Source organism: Pseudopodoces humilis, chromosome 5 (genome assembly GCF_049639895.1).
Source record: "Pseudopodoces humilis isolate 2021_Gansu_Grassland_sample_001 chromosome 5, ASM4963989v1, whole genome shotgun sequence".
Taxonomy (NCBI): domain Eukaryota; kingdom Metazoa; phylum Chordata; class Aves; order Passeriformes; family Paridae; genus Pseudopodoces; species Pseudopodoces humilis.
Window position 1 is genome coordinate 14,021,708 of NC_142204.1, and position 25,568 is coordinate 14,047,275.

At 43.0% G+C, this 25,568-nt stretch overlaps 1 protein-coding gene across 3 annotated transcripts in view; it reads right to left on the reverse strand.

Annotated features, from left to right (window-relative positions):
* Positions 1-6,292: 6,292 nt before the first annotated feature.
* The window catches only part of RASSF8 (Ras association domain family member 8), a 73,344-nt gene continuing 54,068 nt past the window's right edge, over positions 6,293-25,568 (reverse strand). For all 3 annotated transcript variants that reach the window (XM_005531859.3, XM_088055539.1, XM_014260494.2), the window contains exons 4-6: positions 13,728-14,617; positions 11,610-11,754; positions 6,293-10,525 (exon numbers count right to left, since the gene is read on the reverse strand). In XM_005531859.3, the coding sequence (XP_005531916.1) occupies positions 10,404-10,525; positions 11,610-11,754; positions 13,728-14,617 (1,157 nt within the window). In that variant the 3' untranslated portion in view covers positions 6,293-10,403. The remainder of the gene's footprint in view (positions 10,526-11,609; positions 11,755-13,727; positions 14,618-25,568) is intronic.

Consider the following 25,568-nt stretch of genomic DNA (forward strand, 5'->3'; position numbering starts at 1 on the left):
GAACAATTTCTTCCTCATATCCAATCTTAACCTGCTCTCTGTCAGTGTGAAGCCATTGCCCCTTGTCCCATCACTCCAGGCCCTTGTCAAGAATCTCTCCATCTTTCCTGTGGGTTCCCTTCAGGCACTGGAAGGCCACAGTGAGATCAAACCATCTTTACTTGTACAAGCCTGTGAAAAGGGATCTTCTCCTTTCCCCAGATGTTTCTGATGCACCCACACAGCAGTGCCTTCAGGATGCAAGTCTGACTCCTTGACTGAAGGCACTTCCACAGCACAGGAGAATTTTGTCAGCTTCTGGCTGACCATCAGAAGCAATAACATAACATAATAACTAGGCAGAATTACCTGAAGAGGAAATCAGAATAGACTCAAATCATGCAAGGAGCTGAACTCCTGCATATGCTGAAACCAGTGTGCTAAAATCAACAGTAAATGAAGATACTGATTTTGCAAAGTTTTAAGTTTGAGACAGATTAATCAATTAGATCTCAAAGGTAAAATCTTTATTGGTCAAACCTGGTGCAACACTTGCTAAAGGAGAGAATAAGTCTCACCTCTTTTGAAGTGCTCTCATTGTTCAGTTTAGAAGGGATATAAATCCTCTGCTATCAGGAAGAGGTTTAACCTGAGTGAAGGGTTAGGGAAAGCTTCCTTTGCAAGTAGGTTATTTTGGTAATGCCACACCAAGGGTAGTTTACTAGTGAGCTGCATGTGCCCAGTCAGCTCTATCTATAGAGCTCGAGGCAGAGTGTTAGGCTAGGTGACCCCCAGCCTGACTGAAACATTGCAGGACAACTTTTTGTTGGTCAGAACAGACATTTTAGCAAATGACCCATGTACAAAAGTCAGTACATGGAGATGAAGGGCTTGTACTCCTCCTGGCAAAGCCTTGCACATTCCTGGGCTTTAGTTTCCCAAGCTGACAAAAGGGATAATGACATCTAATGAGTTGACTACATGCACATATATGTATGTTCATATATAAAAATTGTATGTCTGGGATCATTTTTATAATCATAGTAACATAAGAAAGTAGTTTTTTCCTTGGTAAAAATGTCTTCTGCCACTGAACAGAGAAGTTAAGGTACTCACACTGCCCAGGCTCCCGCTTTTGCAGTTGCTCACAACACCTGAATTATGTGCTTGTCCTGTGTGACTGCACCCTGGGGGCAGTCCATTCTTCCTACCAAAGGAGGGAGATGTTCCTAGAAGTAGTTGCCTCCTACTGTAAAGTTCCTCAGATAATGCACAAAGGTAGCAGCAAGAACTTTATTGAGCAGGACATGAGATAAGGTACTGCAGGACTGATTATTTATTGCCCTGTCAGATGCCAGCAGCTACGCTAATTATTATTTCAAATGCGTTCAGATGGCAATATCTTTTAATGATCTTTGACCTCAGAACTGAGCATCAGGGACTCTCTGTGCTCAGACATGCTGAAGGGTGCTCATTCTGGGCAAGACTGTGGTGTAAGTGCAGCTGAGGTATTTGTTAGTTAATTAAAATTATTTGGAGCATGTAGAAAACATGCTTTGGAGTTGGCAAACAACAAAAAAAGGCACCTTCCTACAATTCTAACTCTTCTGTGCTTTATCTCTTCAGCCACTAATACCAAAAGGCACTTGGGTATCAATGGAAAATTGTGAGATGGCAGCCTGGCATAGTACCTTCATTACTGGTTACATGCACAGTGCTAGAACGTCCTAAGACATGTGGAAACACTGGAACATTTAGGACCACCAAGCAAATCTCAGCCTGTTCAGTCAATTGTTTCTATTGATTAGGTACAACACACTCCCAAGCAGCACTTGCAAAAGGATTTAGGCTGCCTCTGGTAATAGCAGCACTTTGCAAAAAGAGCAAAAGTTGAAATGAAGTTTACTTGTTTTTCCTTTTTACCCCTTTAGAAAAAGAAATCTACTTAAACTAAACAAGAATTAACCTTCAGCAATGCCCAGCTCCCCTCAGCACACCTGCATCTTGCTCTTACTGCACGGTAAAGCTAACTCTGAGTGACTTCTTGGTAGGATATAAAATTACACTTCATGCTGCAGTATCTGGATGGCACAGCCAAGTTCAGGACCACGTTGTGCTCAGTACTATTTGCCAAACAAATAGGAATCGAGATGCTGTTCCTCACGAGGCCTGCTGTATACATCGACAAAGTCAAAGGGGATGAGGCAGTATTATCTCAGGCTTACAGCTGGGGACTCTAGTCCACAAGGATTACAGTAGCTTGCCCAAGGTCACACACAGGAAATCTGTGCCAGAGCTGGGAAATGAAACAAGAGCTTCCAAGGCACAGGACAGTATCTGACATGGAATGTTTCAACCCACATCTTTACAGGTTTCAGAAAGCTTCCAGGCCTGCTCAGAAACTGCAGGAATGACATAATTTGTGCATCAGTTACACTGACATTGTGCATAAGACACATCTCTTTGTAAGTATTACTGCGTCCTTTCTGAAAGAACACATTTAAAGTTGGAATGTTGGGTGTCTTACACGATTCCCTATCACGTGCTGTGCATTCCTAGAAAACCTGCTTCCCCCATCGCAGTGCATGGCTGTTGCATGTTCTGCTGCCCTCTCGTGTGGGCCTGCTGGGAACTGCAGCATTGGCACAGTCGAGGAGACCTGATTATCTGGTTCCTGCCTCTGGCATAATCTTTCATCCCAGCCCTACAGCTAATGGACATTGTTGCCTTTTCCATTTGCTCTGTCACTGTCTCCTCCATGCTCATTTTGCGTGTGACATAAGCGATGTGACAATGGAGAATCCAGGTCATAGTCTTGGCAGCCACGCTGCAGGTCTGCCAGGTCAAGGAAATGCTTAAGACAACATTGTAGCAACAAAATGTTGTCAAAGGTCAGCTGGCACTCTGGGGTTTCCCTTCAGTGTGCCAGGAGGGCCAGTTCCACCTCACCGATCAAAGTTCACCTCAGGCTGATTGGGACAGTTAAAGCCAAATCATCTGTTCTGGGCACATAACATTTCATCAACAGCACTTTGATACACACAATAAAAGTTGTGACAGGTAGTAATTTAGGAGAAGCTCCACAAGCAACCACGAAGAAATTCCAGTTATTTCCCACTTAAAGGCTGGCCTGAATTTCATTTTAGCAATAGCTCCTGATGGTACTTCTGTGATAACATGTGACTGGCTCCAAAGCTGCATGATTCACTTTCCATCACACCAGCACTGGAAGGGACTTCAGGGCAAATACAAATCAGGTTAAAGGTGTTTTACTTAGTCTACATCTTACTCCCTTCCATCCATCATCCTCCCCCTGCCCCCCCCCCCCCTTTTTTTTTTATTTCTTCTTTTTGTTGTTGTTTCTGTTTTAACCAGAAGCCCTCCTTTTAAAAATACCCAGGCAGGTAATTACTGGCACTGATTTGTGTTGCATTGGATAAGGTGGGGTTTTTAAGTACACTTTCCACAAGCCCAGCTGAAGATCTTCTGAATGTTTTTTCTTTGAACTTTTGTTCATTAAAAATAAAACATAGAAAACCTTTCTTCCCTACAACTTGACCCAAGATTGAACATTAGATATTTTATGCTATGTTTTCCAACTAAGTCTTCCAATTACCAACTATCTTCCTCCTTTTGCAGAGGGGTAGAACAAGACAAAGCATGTAGCTGAAACAATAAGCAGTCTGGTGTAGTGGTATTTCACCTGTATCAGCTTCCAGATGTCTGAACAGAAGTGTGATGACACTGTGATGACACTCTCTCACTCTTCCAGAGATCCCTGTAGCCTTTTCACACCCATTCAGATCCAAAAAGCCTCTAGAAATCAAACTTCAGATTCCATGGGGGAGAAGCTCCAGGGCTGCCTGTGTGGCAGCAAGGAGGGAGGAACACACAGAGCCACCAGAAGTGGCATAAGGACACTGACAGTGCCTGAGTTGCTCAGACAAGCGGTGAGGTTGCTCAGAGAAGTTTATCAGCTCTGATTGCATCAGCTCCTTGTTGCACTAGCAGATGCCAAAGAGGCTCCTTTCCAGTCAGCCCTGGATAGCACACAGAGCTCACTGCAAAGGATGGGGGAAAAGAAGTACACAGCATACTGTGTACTGTATGCTGGAAAAAGGGAGCAAAATAGACCAATTGAGATTATCTCCATCCAGTATTTCTGGAGAAAGTTAATGATGAAGCAAGTGTCTGATCCAGAAAGTACTCATTAACATTAGCTACAATATCAAAGGTAGCAAATATATCATTTTCAAGCAAGGCAATTAATGAGGACCACTGTTCATTGTGCCCTACTTCAGACACCAGACATCTTAGTTGAAACAATCATTAAAAATTTGGTTTATAAAGGAATACTACCTAGCTGACACAGGCATGACAGGCAGAAGAATTCAGGCTTCTGAACAAAATGGATCATTGATCTGGTCTGGTTTTGCAACTCATTAGTGGTCCAGTTACACTGAGCTAGCTAATGCTGCAGCAGCCACATACAAGTACACCACTTCATTCTTTAAAGGCAAAGCAAAAGATCAGAACCATCAGCTGTAGCCCTGTGTCTGCTGAGGACACTGGGAAACCTTAGTTACCACAAAAGCCAGCCAGCTAACTGGCACAGGAGCAGGAAAGGGCACCTTTCGGAGCACAGGGCCTCCACAACTTTCACAGCCCTGACAACAACAGCGCCATGTGCTAGGGCTTCAGTGGAGTTCATGGCATTGTCCTATTGCCAGTCAACAGTGCCACTACTGTTAGCTCACTTCTCCTCACATCTAATGAGATTAGGCTCCTGTTAGCTTAGGAAAATCCATTTGTTGGGATATTAGACTAAGGACTGCATTTGGATGGCCTAAATCACAAGTCTCCAGCTGCATCAAGTTCCCAGCCTTGATTAGCTCAAATGATCTCGAGCAAGCTTCACACTCTGTCTGGTCTCAGCACAGTACCTACACCTGAATCTGGCCTAAAAGGCCTTCTGCTTCTTGTTCAAAGATTAATTTCTTTCTGCTCCCTGAAGCATCAGGGCACCCTGCATTTGTTGTGGGAAGAATCTGTACATTCAGCTTCTCTCCCTGATCACCTCCAAGTGAACCTCTGCCTCTTTGCTTTAAGTTACACTTCCCCTGAGTCACTGACCAATTCTGTCATTTCAGGGTTATTGTTAATTTTAATAACAGTTCCTCAGCTGAAAACAAGCTCCTCTTCCCTCCTGCAGTGCCTGGGCTTGATCTGATTTAGATTACAGCACATTTACAGTAAAGGAGCTCTTGTCTGCCATAGAGGCCCCACACCTCAAGGAAATTGCCATTTAGGAGAGTGCCTGTGGCCTAATGCTAGACACAGGGCTATTTCTGGAATTGTTTCAGCTGGACAGAGGAACTTTGGCCTTAGCCCTGCCTTCAGGCCTGGTGTTCTGTGACAGAGTTCCAACAACTCTGTTGCGAGACATGCGCGACATGAACGGTGCAATCCCAGTGAACCATGAACTGTAAAGACCCAAATTTTCAGAGGGGAATTTATTGTATGGGAGCATCTCCAATATTTTTTGTCAACCGCTCATGAGAATAATAAAAAATAGAAGCTTTTTAAATGACAAAAAATATAGTTACATATAATACAGATTTTCATCTTGCATTGAAGCGGAGCAGTAATAAAACACTCACTCATGTTTTCACAGTTTGTGTTGTTTCTCTAGGTTAAAGCATCAGCAACTCAAGTGTTCCAATCAGAACCCCTAGTTAGCAGTTTCATGGGATGATGGTGAGGGTGAATGCTCTCAGCATTCTGACACACTTCACAAGTACAGCAGGCACACTTGATCCATTTCAGAATTACTAAAATTCTCAGAGGTACCAGCTACACTTGAAGCATCCTTGCTGCAACTGAAAGGGTTTTGAATCAGAACATTTTTAGGTCCCAGTCAGAAACACATCTGTGGAACACTCAAGAATGTCCTTAAATCCAATGTGGTTCAAAGGGCTCTGAGTTGATCCTTTGTGACCCCCCTGTTCTGCCCTCACAAGCACCACACATGGGCACAAAGCTCTAACCAGTACTTGGTCACATGTGTAAAGTGCTTGCAAGACCACAGAGATTTAACATTCTTCAGCACTCCACTTAGAGACCTAAAGGCACTCACTGCATGCCTACATTGGTATTGACTACACACACTTACACCCAGCTCCCCAGTATTATTGCAGTAATTCCTTGCTGGTATAACAGCTCATACACCAAGCTTCACTTATTTAGTTTTCTACAAACATTGGAAAAAAAAAAAACCACCTGAAGAGAGCTATAACAGCTTTCAATCAGTCACTATGTTGGCATTGAAAGCTTTATTTTGAAAACTTTAAGCAGCAATACTGAATAAATAGACAGAATGATTGTTTTGTCATCTCCATACAAGTGATGGCCTTCATCCAAAACATTAAAATACTGTAGCAAACATAATAAACATGCACATTTCAATGTTCTAAAAAAAACCCAAAACAAACAAAAAAACCCAAAACAAACAAAAAAAAATGAGGTGTAATATAAAAGTAACACTTCGACACTTTTTTTTTTAATACAGTACAGACCATTAGAGACTATTTTCTGGAAAAAAAATATCTGAATACAGTTTTGTTATTTACATGTATCATTAAGGCCCAATTCACTCAAGTTAATGCACATCAGGAATTTATATGCTTCAAGGTAACTCACTAAAAATTACAAGATCGATGTTCCTTTGATCATATGATCCCAGTTCACTAAAATAATGCAATACTCTTCACGCTAAAAACAAGGCAATTGCTGCCCCAAGAGAAGATTTTTATTTCACTGAAGGATCTTCTTCCCTCTTACCTCATATGTTTGCATATTGCTAATGCTAGTAGTGGTAGTTCTCTTCTTCAAGAACTTCCTTCAAACTTGCCAGGATTTTAGAAAAGCAAGCAATCTCAAAGCTAAAATACCATTTCCAGAAGCAGTTCAGGCACTTGGGAACCTAAGTCCCACTGAAAGAAACTGGGAGCTGACTTGTCAGAGTGGGACTTGGTTTCTCCCTTGCTTGTGCATTCAGTTCACCTTAGCCTTAACCTACTGGCTTTTCAGATGGTCACCCCCCTCTTTTCCCCTAACAACTTAGCATCTCCAGCAAAAATAAACTGTATCCTCATGGATGAGAGAGGTAACACAGTTAATTTCCATTAGTAATAAATTACAAGGAGTTCTCCATATAAATTCCCTGTGCACTGGAAAATAGTGCTTGTGTATTCAACTATATAATGCAAGCAAAAAACCCCATTTTTATCATGCTGCCCAATAAATAATATGGCACTTGTTAAAATTAGTAAGTGTAGCTTCCTTTCTGCTAATGCCCCAGGAGGTTTGGAACACTTCTGAAAATGGACTTTTTGTACAGTTCTAAAGAAAGAGTGAGTTTCTGCAGTTGATCAGAAGCAAAATTCTAAATGCTGTAGTGTGAGGAAATTTTCTGACTGTTACACATGAGTCAATTCACATTTAATGCAAGGGCATGCCATTTCTTTTTGGTTTATTTACAGAGAGGGTGAAAATGCTACGGAACTTCAGCCTGGGTGAAATTCAATAAGCAAGAGGAGTATGGTGGGGGCAGGAGAATTTGTCAGTGTCTCACAACTGGCAGGTCTGGATACCAAAGCCTCTCCTTGGCAACAGGAGTGGCTGAAGCTGCCAACGTTTTTCAGATCACCTTGACATGTGCCAAAGCCCTGGCAAGGAGGGACCACTCAAGGGGTGCTGCAGTGGTCACTCCTGAGCCAGCTCCAGGCTGGCCCCTGTGTCCAACAGCTGCTGCAGTCAGCAGGTGCTACTTTATTACTCAAAAGGCAAATTCTTCCCTTGATTCTATGACAAAGCTGTAATTCAAGCCCTCCAAAGCTGCTCTTACTCTTCCTTTTAATCCTTTTTGTTCTCCTTCTGTCTTACAGAATAACCTGGCAGAGAAAGAGAGCCCAAACCGACATCTGTGGGAGATGGACCAGTCACATAATATGACAAAATCATTAGCTGGGGTAAATATGCTGATCTCCTTTAAAAATACTTCATCTCAGGACAAGACCTTTTCCCCCCACCCTGATGCAGCATAATTTGGGCCAGACTTTGCAAGGTGCTGAGTGCCTCAGTTCTCTAACATCAAGAGGTGCTGAAGATGCAAGATATCCACTGGAGAGGGCCATTTAATTTCTGTAAATTGAACCCAGAATGTAAGGCATATATGCTCAAGTACCTTGGACAGATATTGTCCCCAAACTATGTATATTTTACACTTTATATATATATATATATATACACACATTCTTTCTTTTTTCTTTTTTTTTTTTTTAATACAAAGTTATGGGCACAGTAAACATGAGCACAGAATTGTGATAAACTAACAGTAAAATGGGTGAGTACTGCAAAGGTTCCTCAGGTAGGAATATCTCATTTTCCAGTTTGCTCACAAGGGAAGATGAAAAAAAAAAATTGCCTGATTAAAGTTAAACAGTAAAAATTCAGAGTCCATTTGGAAAGGTTCTTTATATATTCACAGCCTTATCTGTTGCTGTTAATCTAAATACAGCAGCATTTTTAGAATATATGGTGCCATTAATAAGTGGAAAGGAAAAAAAAAATGCATTAAACACTCAAGAATCCTTCATCTTCAGCTATATCTTTTAAAACTTCCATTTGTCAGGAAGCTCCTTTTTTAGAAAAAGAGACTTAAATTAACATTTATCTGCACATCAGTGAATCAACACAAGAGGATGCTAGGAGTATTTCTCTATGGCTAAAAGCTTGGAGTTTCCTAGTAGTGGTAAAATCCTGACCCTGCCAAGGAGGACATCAGGAGCCCAAGTCTTCAGCACTGCAGTGAGGGCACAGTGTGCCCCTTCATTCCCTGGGCATCTGCAAGGTGGGGATGATGCTGTGAGTTGCTGTTAGAACAGGAAATCTAAATTAGGGAAGGCCCATCCCTAACTCATCAATGAGGTCAGCCCCCAACGCTTACAATGTGTTCCACTGATGCCAGTCCCTTTCTCCACAAACCTGGTGTCCCCTGCAGCAATCTCACTTCAAGGCCTGCAACCAACAATCTATTTGGGAGTGGATACTTTCTGCAGGGAACCCTTTTTGTCTAATTCTTTCTTAGCTTTGATTGCATTAGAGCAACATCAAGATGTGATAATGTTCTCTTTTCATATGTTTTGTGAAAAATGGCCACCAAATGTGTCAATCTTCTGCTTGGAAGCTTTACATTCTGTAAGTGACTGTCTTTCAAAGGGACCAAATGTCTCCACCAGGGAGCTGAATGAAATCCTAGCCTCTCTCCTGTCAATAAGAACTGCTATGAACTTCACAGGACTCTGCCAGGATTCTTCCCTTCACAAAACTTGAGTGGATTCTGGAAGGTTGCAAGTGGATACTTATTTGTGTTGTGTCTTTCTTCCCCTCCAACAGCAAGATTTGTAACAAAACAACAACATTGTAATGGCTAGTGAAAAAAATGAAGTACAAAATCACACACAGTGAAAGCCTCCTACTCTCTTTTGGTAAGATATATGAAGACAACTTCTTACATTGTTCTTTTCTCAAAAGGCATATACAATGTGGCAAAATATTTCAAATATACATTCTATATAATAAAATATCATCTAACTAGTGCATCCTCAATCATATGCTGGAAATATTTTTACCAAGCCAAGGTTTAAAATCCATAAATCTTTTGAACACTAGGTGCTTCATTCAAGGCAGATACAATAGCAAGTAAATCCCACAAGCTCACTTTTCAAGCCTTAAAAGGTAGCAATGGATGGAACATGACATATGATGACCCACGACAGAAATGAACAAAGTTAGTGGTGAGAAACCACTGCAATGGTTCAGCACCCCTCAGAACTCTGCATTGCAGGTTGCTGTACTTGATCAGATGGGGAATGTTGGTACACACAAATTAAAGTCACCTCGTCAGACTGATACACAGCCATACGTGATAATTCACAAGTTAAAAATAAAAATATAAAAGGTCAACATTCACAGGTCCATTGACTAAAGGGAATAAATTAAACCTCAGATAAGTTGCATACACAGTTTCCTTCACTCTCAGTCTTCCATTTATGCCTATACAAGGAACAATACTTTCCCAAACACTTCTGAAGTGGCAAAAACAATGAAGGTTTTTGCACTCAAGCTGTGTTGACAGCAAGGTCATCCTTGCCAGTTATGAACTGAGACAGTTCCTGTCTCTTTAGCATCAGTGCACAGGGTATGGCTCCAAGTAGTGTTGGAGGAAGAAGAAAAAATCACACGGTGGTGTAACAAAAAAACAAAACAAGACAAACTTCTTCCATTCATCATTGGCAGAATAAAATAAAGTGTATCTTGTCCAGGGTACCTTGCTAGGTCCTCTCTAGAAGAGGTATGTACTGTCATACATAAATGCCCTCCGGGTTAAAACCAGATGACAGAGGGTTCTGTAGGATCCGAAGGTTACTGGGGAGTTGCCTCGATGAGCCGGGGCGCTTCAGTGACCCAGATTGAAAGGTTGGCTCTGCATGAGAAAAAGGCAATTAGTAAAGTCACCAGCAGGGGTGCACCTCTCCTCCTACAAAAAACTAATTCCACGTGTAACAAACTACTGAAGTGCCTGAATAGGAAGTGAGAAGATCTAAGGTGCACACTTCCTACTTATTTCAAAACAGAACAAAACCCACACAGAAGAATTATCCTCCCATGAGAAACACGTACACAGACACACACTTATATGGTGATGTGCAGGAAGAGCTTGAACCTGTGACATAACTCAAAGCTTCAGCTTCCTGTCCACTTAAAAGAGTTCATCATACAAGTGCTGCATTTGTAGGCCTGGTTGTCTTTTCTTCTCTCCCCATCCCCTTGCCCTCCCTGTGCCTTTTGGTTTTAAAGTTTTCTGAGCAGAGGGACAGACCCAGCACAGGAGAATGCCAAAACAAAGAACCCCTTGGAAGCAGAGCGCTGGAAAAAGCACACGACCGTGCTGGTGCTGCAGCTCTGACACGCATTCAAAACGTTCCGTGGGTCTGCCCAGGGAATTCTGAATGCAGATGTGGGCACGTGCAGGCTGCACTGATCTCACTGGGGGCAAAGTCAATTCGCACCCGCCGTAACAGCCATCTGTGCAGGGCTTCTGCATGGCTGGCAGCCCAGCTGGATTGGCTCCTATTCCTGTGTGGCTGCTGTCTGGGATTTCGTGGGATCCAGACACATTCCTTTTTCCGCTTTGACAACCTCCCCACCAGAAGAAGAAGAACCCAGATGAACAGCAATGTCAGAGGTACAGTCACGTCCGTGCTGGCAGCCAGCCATGGCGGACACTCTTGAAAGCTGCAGGCTTAATGCGTTGCTGATGGGACAAACGCATGCCCCGGCACAGTGGGAGAGAAGTTCTCCACATGCTGCTCTTTATTTAGAGCCTGCTAAACCCTTGGAATGAAAAGAAGTATTCAACAGTGCGGCTCTCATAGTGTTTTACTAATGCCTTCGCTAAGGGAGCATTCACTTCGCTAGGAGTGCCAGCATTAAGCGGCAGTAAAGGCACTGCCCGCCCCTTCTCCCTCCTTCCCTCCCTCCCTCCGAAAGCATTCCAAGGGCTGCACCTCTCTCGAGCTCCACATGTGGGGCCTCCACCTCCATGGGGTCAGCCGGCAGCACCGTCACCTTGGTTCCGGTTTGCTGGATGAACTGCTGCAGGTTCACCTGGCGCAGCTCCTTGGTCAGTTGCTCCAGTTCTTGTTCCCTGTCCTGCCAGGAAACAGAAAACATCTGCTGAGCAAGTAAAGCAGCATTTCATGACTATATTGACAGCTGGGCAACTAACGCTTCTCCTTTTGATAAGAAAGCCTTGAGTTTTTAAAGCTCAAATGCAAAAGAATTGAAAGGTATTTTAATCTTGTATTTTATAAAGTGAGTCAACACTCACTAGCACTTACTAGAATCACAGAAGCAATTAGATGGAAAAGACCTCTGAGATCATGAAGTCCAACCCATGACCCTAACTGGGCTTTTCTTAATGTATTTTATTTTTATATTGCTTCTCGGATGACTAGCAGCTGTTTCTCGTACCACCTGAGAAAAACTTTGGCACACCAGCATATAAAGATAATAGTGTGAATGCTGAAAAAATAATCAAAATAATCAACTGGGCAGCAGCAGTCTGGCACCAAGTCTTACTTCTTCCTGAAGTGTCCAGCATGGCTTAGACAGCTCATTTAATTATTCTGATCTTAAAAGGAGTAAAATTATTTTCTCTTCTTATTATTTGTATTTTCTATTTAAACTTTTTTGGCCAGAACCTTCTCATTCTGCAAGGGTTTTGAGCAATGAAGCCAAAGCCTGGCTGGTTCCCCACTCCTTCACAGCACAGATGATCATTTAGGATCTTTCTATGCACTTCTGTCACAATATGCAAAACTTACAGCTCTGCTAGATTACAACAGTCTTGGACTATTATTATTCCCACACATAGAGATTGAGCCGCTTTAGCAGATATCTTTAACTTTAGGTACACAATAAAATACTTGTCTATTTCCTCCCCTGCAAAGCTCCATAATGCAGAGCTCAGTTTATTTTCTTGTGGACTTCCAGATTTGTGCACCTTTAGGCATAGAACAAGATTGGAAGATCTGAATTGAATGGAAACTTTCCCAAGAAAACCTAGACTACGAAAAGAACCAAGCCAGAAATATTTTGAACTCTATCATAGCCTCAGTAAATGTGACTGAGGATAGATAAAACACAAAGAAGACTTGAACCTTTCCATCAGTGCAAATCCTTAAGCACAGCATGTCTGAGAACTTGGCATAGATTAACATGGCCAAAACTGCTTACAGTTTTCATCCATTTTGCTTTGGATTAAAAGATTGCTTTTTTCCCCCCTCATCACCTAGTAAAGAAAGCTCACACTGACATGGTTCTAAGGCAGGAGTAAGGATACAAAATCCTCTTACATATTCACAATGGAATCACCTTAATGCCACTGCAGCACTGCAGAATATACTAACTGTGAATCCTGGGAATCAGCAAGAACTACAACTCCAACCACAAACAGCATGGTGCCTTAGGACTATCTTACATGGCACATAAAAATCTCAGGAGTGCCAATCTTTCCTCCACCTCATCCAGCCAGCAGCTGGAGTTCCTTTATTCCTTCATGCTCTATCAAGTTCCAATTTATATCATTAACTTTAGCAAGGAAACAGGGACTGGATTCTCTTTAGACACATGTGCCACAAATGCCTGAGGTATAGAGAAAACAAAATTCTGAGCATCAGCAAGTCAGCCAGGAAAAGACAGATGCTGTTCTTTAAAACCAAAGCCCTACAAGGTTGCAGGTACTTTACTTTTAGCTCTGTACCTTTCCAGGTGCTGCTTTTGGACTGTTGTTTGTAATTAATCTCTTCTGGTGGCAGACAAACCTATCAAAGATCATAAGTCTATCCCCAGAAAAGGCTACAATGGTGCAAATTACTGCTTTTCTTCTCAGACAGTTTAAATGAGCAAGTTTAAACACAGGTGAAATAAAAACTGTCTGCTCTTCAAAAAAAAACCCCACAAACTGAAATGCATTTTGAAAAGGAAAGCAACACTTTCCCCCTTTTACCCTGATTCACTTTGGAAACTTTCTTGTGTTTTCTTTCATGGGCTTCAGATTTGTGTAAGAAAAATTTGTCACAGTCTTTGACTGTCTCTAGCTATGGATAAAAGGACAGTCTTACCTGTAATCGCTTGGTAGCTTGGCCCAAAGACCTTTCTACCGCTTTAATGCCATTTTCCAATCTCAGGCTTTGCTGGCCCTGAATATCAATTTCTCCCTTCACCTTCTCGATCTTTTCCTTGACCTCTTCTTCATTTACTTGGGACTCTTGAACTTCCCGCTGTAGTTTCTCTGCTTCAAGGCCACTCTCCATGTTGTGGATCTGAGACACATAGTCCTTGAGCTTGCTCTCACACTCCAGGATCCTCTGCCTCATCTCCTGTAGCTGCTCCGTCAGCTGCTTTTCATTCTCCTGTTCAATCTGCAGCTCGTTTTCCCAGAACTCTTCCTCTTCAATCTCCACTTCATTCCGTTTGATCTTCTGCTCCAGTTTGAGGATTTCTTCTTCCAGGCTGGCGTTGTACTTTTGCTCCCAGTAGCGGATCTCGGCTTCGTTGGACTCCAGCTGCTTCTCGATACACTGAAGCTTCTCCGTCTGGAGGTGGATCAGTTTCTTCAACTCGTCCGCTGTTGTTTTGCAGTTGTTGAGCACCTTTTGCTTGAACTCGGATTCCTTACTCTTCCCGAAGATGTCCATCAGCCCCTTGGCGCCACCGGTGAAGGTGAGGGATTTCCTTTTCGGCTCCCTCCTCTTCATGGCCTTGTCCCCGGGCGGCCTCAGCTTGGCCAGGGGCGGCAAGCTCTGCCGGTACAGAGTCCTCTCGGGGATGCGCGCCACGCTGTCCGACGTGGGCCGCTCGCTCAGGGAGGGCCCGGTGCGCCGCAGGATCAGCTGCACGTCGCTGGCGTACTGTCCCCACTTGTTGAGGGACACGATGGGGTTCTCGTGCGGCGCCAGGTGCCGCTCCGTGTCCCGCCACTTCTCGATCAGCGTGTAGCGCCCGGTGCGCCCTGCAAGGGAGCACAGCGTCAGTGCGGCCGCGGGGGGGCGCCACCGCGCCGCGCTCCGCCCGTGAGGGACGGCACCGGGACACGGCGGGACACGGCGGGACGGGACCCTCCCGCCCCCCACAGGCTGCTTCAGAGCACCTGCCCGTGTCGCAGCAGACGCTGCCTCACTCACGGGGCCCGCACATCACCCAGTTCGCCTCCAAACCCCCTCTGCGCAGGGCGGGAGCGGCAGCGGCAGCAGTGAAGGATTGACACCGTGAGAACCGGCAGAACTGTGCAACCTGGCTGCCGCCAGGCTGGGAGGAACCTATTCATAGAATCACACAACGGTTTGTGTTGGAATGGACCTAAAGATCATCCAGTTCCACCCCCCTGCCATGGGCAGGGCCACCTGCCACTATCCCAGGTTGCTCAGAGCCACATCCAGCCTGGCCTTGGATATTACCAGGGATCCAGGGGCAGCCACAGCTTCTCTGGGCAACTCGTGCCAGGGCCTCAGCACCCTCACAGGGAAGAATAAAGCAAGTGACCCAGGAGTGTTGGTAACCACCACATAAATACACCCAACGCAAACCTCTAGACCAAGAAAACAAGGAGTCCCACATCTTTCACACAGCCACGTACAAATGTCAAATGTGGAGGCAGTGTGTTTGCTGTTAAACTTTCATCAGTCAGAGGCAGCTGTTAATGACTGACAGAGCCTCAGTCCCCTGTTCGTGCCCTCAGACGCTGATCCAGCCTGGGCCACAGCCTGTGGTGCCCGTGGCAGTGCTGCTGATGTGACAAATCTTCACTGAGAAGAGCAGCAGAGGCTGCCTAAACTGCAAACAAGCAATCGGGGTCCCTCCACAATCTTGTCACCTGTAACAGCAGCTCCCAAATCCCCACTGGGGCAACTCAGCCTTCAGGAAGAAGCTCGAGTCCTTTCCTCTAAGTGTTGAAAGTTTTTCTGAGTGCTCTATTGACAATATTACTTAGGTTCATGGCTTCATTTTTGTTCTTATCAAACACACTTAAATTCAGCTCAGCAGTCTTTCTCCTCCAATGCCCCTTATGGGATATTTTTCTAAGCACTCACACTATTCTGAAATACAGCATTCTCCCAATTCCAGAAGAGCTTCTCCTATTAAAGTAACCTCACTTAAAAGCTACAACATTATTTACAAAAAGATGGGAAAGATCAACTGCTTTTAAAGCATTTGATGCCAATGAATTTCTGAACAGCTCCACAATTGCCATTAACCTTAAAAACATCATTAGCTACTTTAATGCATTACCCACATTAATTTTCATGAGGAATGATCATTCCAGTTATTTATTCCAGCACATAAAAGCCTGAAATATCTGTCATATATGCAACTACAGAAGGGAAGAGTTGGAAGAAATGTAGTTATCAGTTGTTCCCTTACCTTGTACTACCTGCCCAATCCTCACATTTTTCTCAAAAGGACAAAAACATCCTAATCTCAGGCTGGAGATCTGTGACCTCCAGTCATAACACTCACATGAACTCCTCACTTCAGGTTTATAGGAAACAAGCTGCACTGTGGTGATTAACGCACTGTGCACCCCTCTAGAATCAGACACTGCCTTCTGAAGAGCTTCCGGAGCTACAACTACGGTGTTGGAAATGTTCCTCTGCTCTCACTTTCTCACACTTAGCTCCCAAAGCAAAGAATAACAAAAATTGTCTGCAGAGGCACCACCTGGAGAACAGGTGGCTTTGGCTCATCCCAGAGGAATTGGTTGGCATAGTCAGAGACCAAAACGTCCACATTCACTTCCAAGTTAGGAGTGAGGGCTGAAAGATTTAGCTGATGGAAGCCAGTAAAACAAGGCAGGCAGCATGAGAACAGCAATCCACCAACCCGAATGCCATATAAATTAATTATATTATATAATATTATATCTGGGGGTAGGGACTGGGGAAAAAAAAGAGGGAAAAAAACTCCAAACCTATCAGCATACTAACATGCTTGGCACTCTCAGAAAGATATTTAAGGCTTATTTTAATAAAGTTCTTTAAAATCAAGTTTATAAAGGTATATGGTATAAAATGAGAGAATTTTGCTAATTCACAATATTGCAAATTGATCCATGAAGACTTGTAGTTTGTAGTAGGCACTGGTATTGCTACAGGAAAAATAAACCTACTACTGTTTGCCATAGCATATGAACAATAAAAGAAGAGAAATTAAATAAAAACATACCCCAGGACAAAGGCTGCACTTCACTGCTCTGTTTTGTTCATCTTAGAAGTTTCCAGCTTGTAATCATAGTTGTGCTACTAATGTTCACGTTGTGTCAGAAACAGTCAAGTTCAAAGAAGTCCTGAAATTGCAAACTGAAGTAGGTACCACTAGGGGAGCGAGCAGAGTGCAGTTTCTATTCACTCTGCTATTAAATTCATTACTTAAAAGAAATGTAACAGGAGACAAAAGGAAAAAAAGGAAAATAAAAAAGAGGGTGGAAGAGAATAAAGCTCTAACAACCTTGACCAAAAGTAAATTAAAGAATTAAGCACAGACTTGCCAAGAACTATTTTCATCTTAGCTTAGGGTTCCAAACCAACACGCAGCCCTAAATAATGAACTCGGCACTCAAGTTCCACATAAAAGAAAGTGTTTTGTAGAAGTAATACTTGCGCAGTTCAACAACCACACCTGGGGCTCATGACTGCTCTAAAACAAAGCTGTTCTCTTCCGAGATCATTGCCCAGGTCTAGTGCTCAGCCTGTGCATGACGCAGATTAACAATACCGAGACAACCACAACTGTGATGTTTGCCTGCATTAGAGGGGATTAATTCACAAATGAAAGGGTGAATGAGTTAATTCAGAACTAATGACAGAGTATTTCAGAACACAGGCGTCCCTGTAGCAAACTGCTGGTTTTGATGTGCAGCCACCACTGACAGGGAGAAAGCAGCTTGCCTGGGTTGTTGACGAGGAGCAGTTCGACACCTGCATGCTGCTTCTTGCCCTGTGTGTTGTCACAAGCTTCTAAACACAAAAAGCACCTGGCAGAACTCAGTCCACCTTCATTCATGCAATCTTATTATTATTCAAAAACTAAGTTACAGTTGCATTCAGGTGATGGCCACGTATCAACAATGTATGGCATTCCTTAAATTGCAGTGTGTTTCTCCCAGCTGAGTATTATATTGAATCCCACCCAGAATTTTGCAGTATCTCCAGGGAAGGTTCAGTGACCAGTTCAGCAGTGAATACCCCTAAAACTTCTGAAATAAAACTTTTCTTTAACTGCAACTAGAACATATTGGACTACAAAACCTGTATGATATTGATAGGAATGGTAGAGAAAACCATCCAGACAGGCAAAAAAAGCACAAGCAATGCTACGTTCTTTGGTTTCCTCTTCAGAAAACAGGGATTCAAGGGCTGGAGAAAGCACAGAACCTCCGCACTGTATTTCAGGTCCAGCTACTTCATGGGAAGCAGGGGAAAGGCAGTTCTGCCCGGCTCTGCCGAGCCCCCCTGCAGGGCTGCATCCAGCCCTGGGTCCAGCACAGGAAGGACAGGGAGCTGCTGCAGCCAGGCCAGAGCAGGGACACCAAGGGCATCAGAGGGATGGAGCAGCTCTGCTGGGAGGAAAGGCTGAGGGAACAATTGGGATTGTTCAGCCTGGGGAAGAGAAGGCTTTGGGGTGACCTCATTGTGGCCTTGCAGTGCCTGAAGGGAACCCACAGGAAAGATGGAGAGAGACTCTTGGCAAGGGCCTGGAGTGACAGGATGAGGGGGAATGGCTTCACACTGACAGAGAGCAAGTTTAGATTGGATATGAAGAAGAAATTTTTCCCTGTGAGGGTGGTGAGGCCCTGGCACAGGTTGCCCAGAGAAGCTGTGGCTGCCCCATCCCTGGCAGTGTCCAAGGCAGATGGGGCTGGGATAGTGGCAGGTGTCCCTACCCATGGCAAGGGATTGGAATGGGATGGTCTTTAAGGTCCTTTACATTTCATGCCATTCTGTGATTCTGTGGTTACTACATGGTCCCCAGAATGGGGACCCTACATGTACCATATGGTATTACCATCTTAAAACAATCACCAAGAAGTTGTATCTGTTTTGAAGACAGCAAATGACAAGCAGATAATAACAGAAGCAGATACATATTTACATCCCTAAAGCACACTGCAGCTGCACAAAGGGCAGTGTCAAGGTTAACAGGTTAAGTTTCCACCTGCAGCTCCCTAAGCATACAAACTTATCACAGGTTCTATTAATACAGGAACACCTTCAAAAGAATAATTTATTTCAAAATTGAGAGACATCAAAAAAGGAAATACATATGGACTCCAGAATGCTGATGTTCTGACAACCTGCAAATAGCTGTCGTGAGTGGTTTGAACCTGGATTTCTTGTGACATTAAATGGCAAAATGCACTCGGTGTCCTAGATCTGGCTCTGCTGCACAGCCAAACACAAGCTCTGGACCCAAGTGCCCAGGCTATGTGCCCAACCACTGTAGTCTTAGCTTGGGATTGATGTAATTTGCTAATTTAAACACAGATTCCATCACAATGAACAGTGATTAAACTAATGAAATATAGGTACTAGGTAATGAACATTTTTTTAGACTCTCAAGAGGCAGATTTTTAAGTTATACTCCATGAAGGTAATAGGACAACATTACTCACTTTAAGCTCCTCTATATGCTTTAATATTTGCAGCTGACATAGTAGACAGAGCAACCACTTCTGCTGCCAAAAGTGAAAATGAAACTCCAAAGGAAAGCAGCAGTAGCAACACTCTTGGCAGTGAGAGGTCATCAATTCCCTTTTTCAGGACAGAAATGATTCATCCCATTACTCACACCCAAATGTCTATCATCCTCTACAAGCAAAGCATTTCAGGCACTACTTTTTTTTTTTTTTTTTTTTTTTGCTATGCAGGTAGTATTATATACACCATGAAAAAATGTACCTGTGCCTTATCATTCCCATCAGGCTACAAATGTTTAGGCCAAGCACCAAGCAAGATGCATATTTCCATTAAGTGTCTCCCATGCTTCAGAGCCAGGACCTACAACAGTGAGTCAGTGCAAGCAGGTGACTCATTGCCCTGGTCTCACAATTCTGGGAAAAGTGGTGGGAGGAGCACTCTTAAACAGGAGGGTACCTCTCCTTCTCTAGAAAAGGGGTTGGGGTGGGCAGGAGCAGATCTTTGTCACCAGAGGTGATAGAATAATTTAGGCTGGAAAAGACCTCCAAAATTAATTGAGCCCATGGTGTGCCCGATACCCACTTTGCCACCCATCCCAGAGCACTGAGTGCCACATCCAGTCATTCCCTGGACACTTCCAGAGACAGGGAATCCGAACCTGCATGAGCAGCTCCATCCAATGCTTAACAGCCTTTTCCATGAAGAAATCCCTGTTGATGTCTAGCCTGAACCTTCCCTGGCACAGCTTGAGGCCGTTCCCTCTTGTCCTGTTCCTTGTTCCCTGGGAGCAGACCCCAACTTCCTCTGGCTGCACCCTCCTGTCAGGGAGTTGTGCAGAGCCAAAAAGGTCCCCCCTGAGCCTCCTTTTCTCCAGGCTGAGTCCCCCACCTCCTTCAGCCACTCCTCACAGGATTTGCTCTCAAACCCTTCAATGCAGCCTTGCTCCCAGTTTCTCCTCTTTCCCTGAGACCACCAGGATGCACTCAGTGCCAGGAAAGCTCTCTGTCAGGCACATTCCTAGCTCACATTTTCCCCAGGGGTCCCATCACCTCTGCTGCACAGCAGCTGTGCCAAGGGCCTGCCCTGCAAGGTGGCACTCTGGACAGTCTTGGGGGAAAAAAAAAATAAGGCAAGAAAAGAAAATCTGCACCTAAGACAGAAGTTTTAAGACAGCCACACTAAAAGGGAAGTTGCACTAGTCTCAGTCTTGAGCTGAATCTGAATGAGCACCCCAGACTTATCACGGTGCATAATAAGAATAAACACACTGTGACCTGCCTGCACTCAGGTCTCCATGGAGGTAAAGCCAGACCTGCCAACACTCAGCTCAAGCCAAACCCAGACTGCCCAGAGCACTGAAAAATACACACCCTTCACAACATGGATACAGCTTCCTGACCCACTTGATTTCTCAGAGACAGCCTTCCAGCCCTAGGCTGTCTTCCTTAACAAGGCAGTGCAAAGAAAAAGTAACTGCATGTGGGTAAAAATCTTCTAAGAACTCTTAATATGTGAAACACGTGGGTGAAAATACTCTGCCTTACCAAATGGACATGAGCATTAACTCCTGTATCTTTAACAGCACTGACAGGAAGGTAATTGCTGGCAATTATAATCAACTCAGGATGATTTGAACTCAATATCTTTGAAGTATGAAGCTGACATTTCATTCATTATGTGATACTTAATATCCATAGCAATTTAAAAAAAAAAGTAATTCTGGCTACCTGAGAGCTCATTAAATACCCAAGAGAAAAAAAAAAACAAACCTTCAAAATAGAGGTTAGAGTTCACATTACTCAGATTTCTTAACTCATGCTATATTTTGCAACCACAGGTATGAAATACAAAAGAAAATAAGGAGTGAGAGGAGTCCAGTCCTAGGAAGAAATACCCACAGACTCCATTGAAGGTCTGCTGAGTTCTCCAGGCACAGCCATCTCTTCCTGCCTCTACCAGAACTGAAGCCATAGCTCATTACTGTTATCCTTGCTCTCAAAAAAGGAGTATGCAGGAGTTTATCACAACCTGACAGAACAAAGCTCTCAGTCATCACTTCATACTTTCAACTGCCTTTTTTCCAAGCTCCCTGAGGTACCACACCTATTTTAGAGCTGTGTCCTAAATAGGTGAAACAATGTGGAAGTTTGGCTGAGGTCACACAGCAACATGTGGCAAAACACAACCAGCAGTCCAGGTCCCTCTTGGTGGGGTTACTGTCACCAAATTTCTGAACCAGAAAGTTTATATGATCACATCATGGGATCACCACAAAGCACAGATTTCTTGTACTTATTATCCCTCTTAAATTCACTGTTTGAACTGATAGAGAATGAAATCTTGGGGTTGAAAAAACAAAAGTTCTAAGCAGATCCTTAGCAGAGACAACTCTTACTACCCCAGGTTGCTCAGAGTCCCATCCAGCCCAGCCTTGGACATTTCCAGGGATCCAGGGGCAGCCACAGCTTCTCTGGGCAACCTGTGCCAGGGCCTCCGCACCCTCACAGGGAACAATTTCTGCTTGATATCCAATCTAAACCTCCCCTTTGTCAGTGTGAAGTCATCCCCCTTGTCCTGTCACTATACGGTTTTATAAAAGAAGTTGTTAGATCTTTCCAGATACAACTCTGGTTGAGCCTTAAAATGCTCTAACACATGTGAGACAGCACTGACATTTTGACAAATACACTCCATTTATCTTTGAGGAAAAATACTCAACTGGAATTAAAAAAAAAAAAAATAATCCTAATGGCTGCATTTGTTTAATTTTAAAAAGAGACAGCTGTACTTCTTGTTCAGTGAAGTGCCACTCATATTCTCCAGCCAGAAGCACCAAAATCCACAGCACTATTTAAAGCAAGTCTGCCAATTCAATTATTTGCCACAGAAAACTGCAGGGAGGAGGGCAGAAGGTTCTGGTAAGAAATTCAAGCTTCCTGTTTCTAGACTGAATTATTCTCTTTCTAGGAAACAAACATATCATTCTGAGTAGAGGAGATGTGTTCTAGGCTCCAGGGGTAAAAGAAATCACAACAAATGCAATAAAAATTGTCATGGGGCTGGAAGTGGGAAAGCAGCACTTCTGAAGGAACAGGACAAGTGTACTTGTGACTGCACTATTTGTCACCACATTCCTTTGGTGATTTTTTATTTTTCATGTTTGAATGGAAAACAACCAGTAAAAGCCAATTTAAAGAAAAAGACAATCTGTAGTTAAACTACATTTGCCTAAACCATCAGCTAAAATGATTAGCTCACTTTGTTTTAGGATACATCTGCTTTTCCCTTCACTATTAAAATGATTTTTTGAGAGGTGCCACTATGCTCACCCACATTCAAAACAGACATTGTCTGCATTCATCAACCATCTCATCACACACAAAGTTTAAAAGTATCAACAACTCCTTTTACTTTTTTCACTTGTCCAAATTATGAAGAGGAATCAAAATGACCAAACAATGTTTCTATGAAGCCATTTAGGTTTTTACAGAATGCACAGAAAACTTAGTGGAGAATGCACTGTCAAATGCACATTATCAAAAGAGACAAGGATGATTCTTGGAAAAACTCATTTCTCCTGGCAAAAATATTTTTAAAACAAGACTCATGCTTCTCTATTTAAACTGTGTGCTGAAGTGTATTTTTGTTTTGGGGAGGGCTTTGTTTCTCATGATGAAACAATCACTTCTCTTATTTGTATTAAAAAGCCAAGTCTTCTTTGTACCCTTGCAAACAGCTTGAGTTAAAAAGAATATAAAGCAGACCTAGATAAAACTCATAAAAGGTAGTATCGAGTGTTCTTCAAGATCCCAGTGAGAGATGATTTCACTCTCTGGAAACTTGTAACTGAATAGTTTTATGTCTGTCTTGAATAGCATTCCAGTGACCCACCCTCCAGCTAAGGCAATTCCAACTCCTTCTAAGTACAGATACAGACAATTTTAGTATCCCAAGTTATAACCAACCAATATTATTCTCTCTTGCATTCAATAAATTACATACATATTTTTTAAAATAAGCTTTGTTGGGGCACCAAAGGACACAATACTCCTTTTTTTTTTCCCTTTTTTTGTTTTAAAGAATGAGAGGGCATTGGAGATTGATATTTAACTTCAATCCAAGCAAATTTAAAAAGAAAAAAAAAAGCAAAAAACCCCTATAATTCTTCCTTTGGGTAGTCAGTTCCTGTTCTGCAGTGATCAAGAGATGGGCAGCAGGGGAAAGGGAAGAAACTCACAGTGCAAGAACAGGTAACACAAATGTTATTTATCAGGAGTACAGCCCCAAAGAGACTTTTTACTGGAAGAGCTCCAGTTTCTAAGGAATCAAGGAGCATTAGATGGACAAGTTAAGTGACAGAATGCTATGGACAAAGGATTACACACTAAATATGGGACAGAACCTCTTACAAAGGCTCATAGCCCAGCAGAACTTATTTTTTTTAATGCTAAAATAGCCCTAGAACATAAGAAAAAGGAAAATACCCCAAGAAACTTGTGTATCCTGAAGTTGTTACTGAATTTTCATTATATGGGGGAAGAGTTGGTAAGTGCAGAGATGGAAACCTTTTTGTTGCTTTTATCACAGCAGGAGATCAAGAGACAGGGCCCTGCATTTGATCAAGTGACAGCAAAAGGCACTTTTTAAAATACAAGAAATTCTGTGTACGGACAACACACTGACTGCCAGGGTGAGTGAGCACTGCTGCAGTCAGGTCTCCACACTTGTGCACATTCAGAACCCAACTGCCCCCCATCCTGAGCAACCTGTTCTGCCTGGCCCTGCTTTGAGCAGCAGAGTTAGATACTGCCCAAATGTGCCTTCTAACCACAGCTCAGTACTAATTTTGATTTTCCTATATTTGAAATACAGGACAAAGCTTTATTTTTCACATGTCTAGAATAGAGGCAGCTTCATTTGTCCATGAGAAGCCTCTTAACTCTGGATGTCTTAATCCAGGTATCTTTGGTTTGTGCTTTCCTGCATAAGTGGCTATAAAATAAGCCAGTTTGCAGATATTCCAGACTCTGCACTTGAAGAAAATAATATATTTCTTGCAATTCACATTTCAGGCTCAGTGAAGAAGACTATGTTGTATGCTTTAAGTCAAGGACCTAGTAATAAACTGTAAGGCACAATGAAACAAAAGGAGCATCTCACAAACTTTACAGACAGACAAAATAATCCTGAGTGCAGCCAAGTTATGTGACCGCTGCAGGAGCCAGACTGCAAAGTGGAAAATCCCATCAGAGCCAAGTGAGGAGGAAGCCAACGAAGACTGGCTACTTTCCACCACCAAATGTCAGGTGAGAGCTAGAGGGATCCATTTTCATAGATTCCCACTGAAATTTGAGTGACAATTACTCCTGGTAAGCTGGGACCTACAGACAAACCACAGGGGCAGCCAGATGGCTCTGTCCTGATGAATGGCCTGACAGGAGGGCTGGGAAAGCCCTCCCTGCCAAAGACATACAGGTGTAATTTATATGGTGCTTGAGACTGTCCTAGCTGGCCCAGTGAGAGGGGAATTGTTCTGGGGGTTTTCTAGAGAGGGTATTTGTCTTGGGAAGGAATTTCCAAAGGATTATCTTGATTTGGCTGTGGTTGCAGCTGAAGTTTATCTCAGCATGGAAGCAGAGTCGCCTGTCCCAGACAAACTGGTGACGTGTTACAGAAAAGGAAGTCGGCAGAGCTGACAAAACCTGTGTGTGTTTCCAGCACTGAGGGAGTCTTTACAGAGTTCAGGCTAACAACTGAGGGTACAGAAGAAAACCCAAGGAGAAATTACACAGGAGAACATTAAATTACTGTCTAGAACTGAGTCTGACATTTCTGTGGGAGAAGGCAAAGGAAACAGAATGAAAGGGATGTTGAAAGCAAAGTGAAGAACAAAAGTATCAAAACCGCTTTATTATTTCTAAACATGTATCGCTTAATCATGACTAGAAAACGATCATGCTAGCAGAATTGTTTCTCAAAAAACCTGCAGGCAGAAAATGAGATATGGAAGCAACTGATGAACCAATTACCATTAAACAAAAAGCTTCAACTAAGCCAGTAAAGAAACATTTAATAGTTTAACATCAACTACAAGATTTGAGAGAAAAACTGACTTTCTACAGTTTTTAAATGAAGCTTTTAAAGGTATTTGGTGCATATAGCTAAGCACATGCCAGCATTTTGTTCAATCCTCTTAAAGTATAAAATAAGTAAGTGCCAATCTTTCATTCCATTAGATGGAAGTTGATGGAAATTATGTTTAGAAGTTTA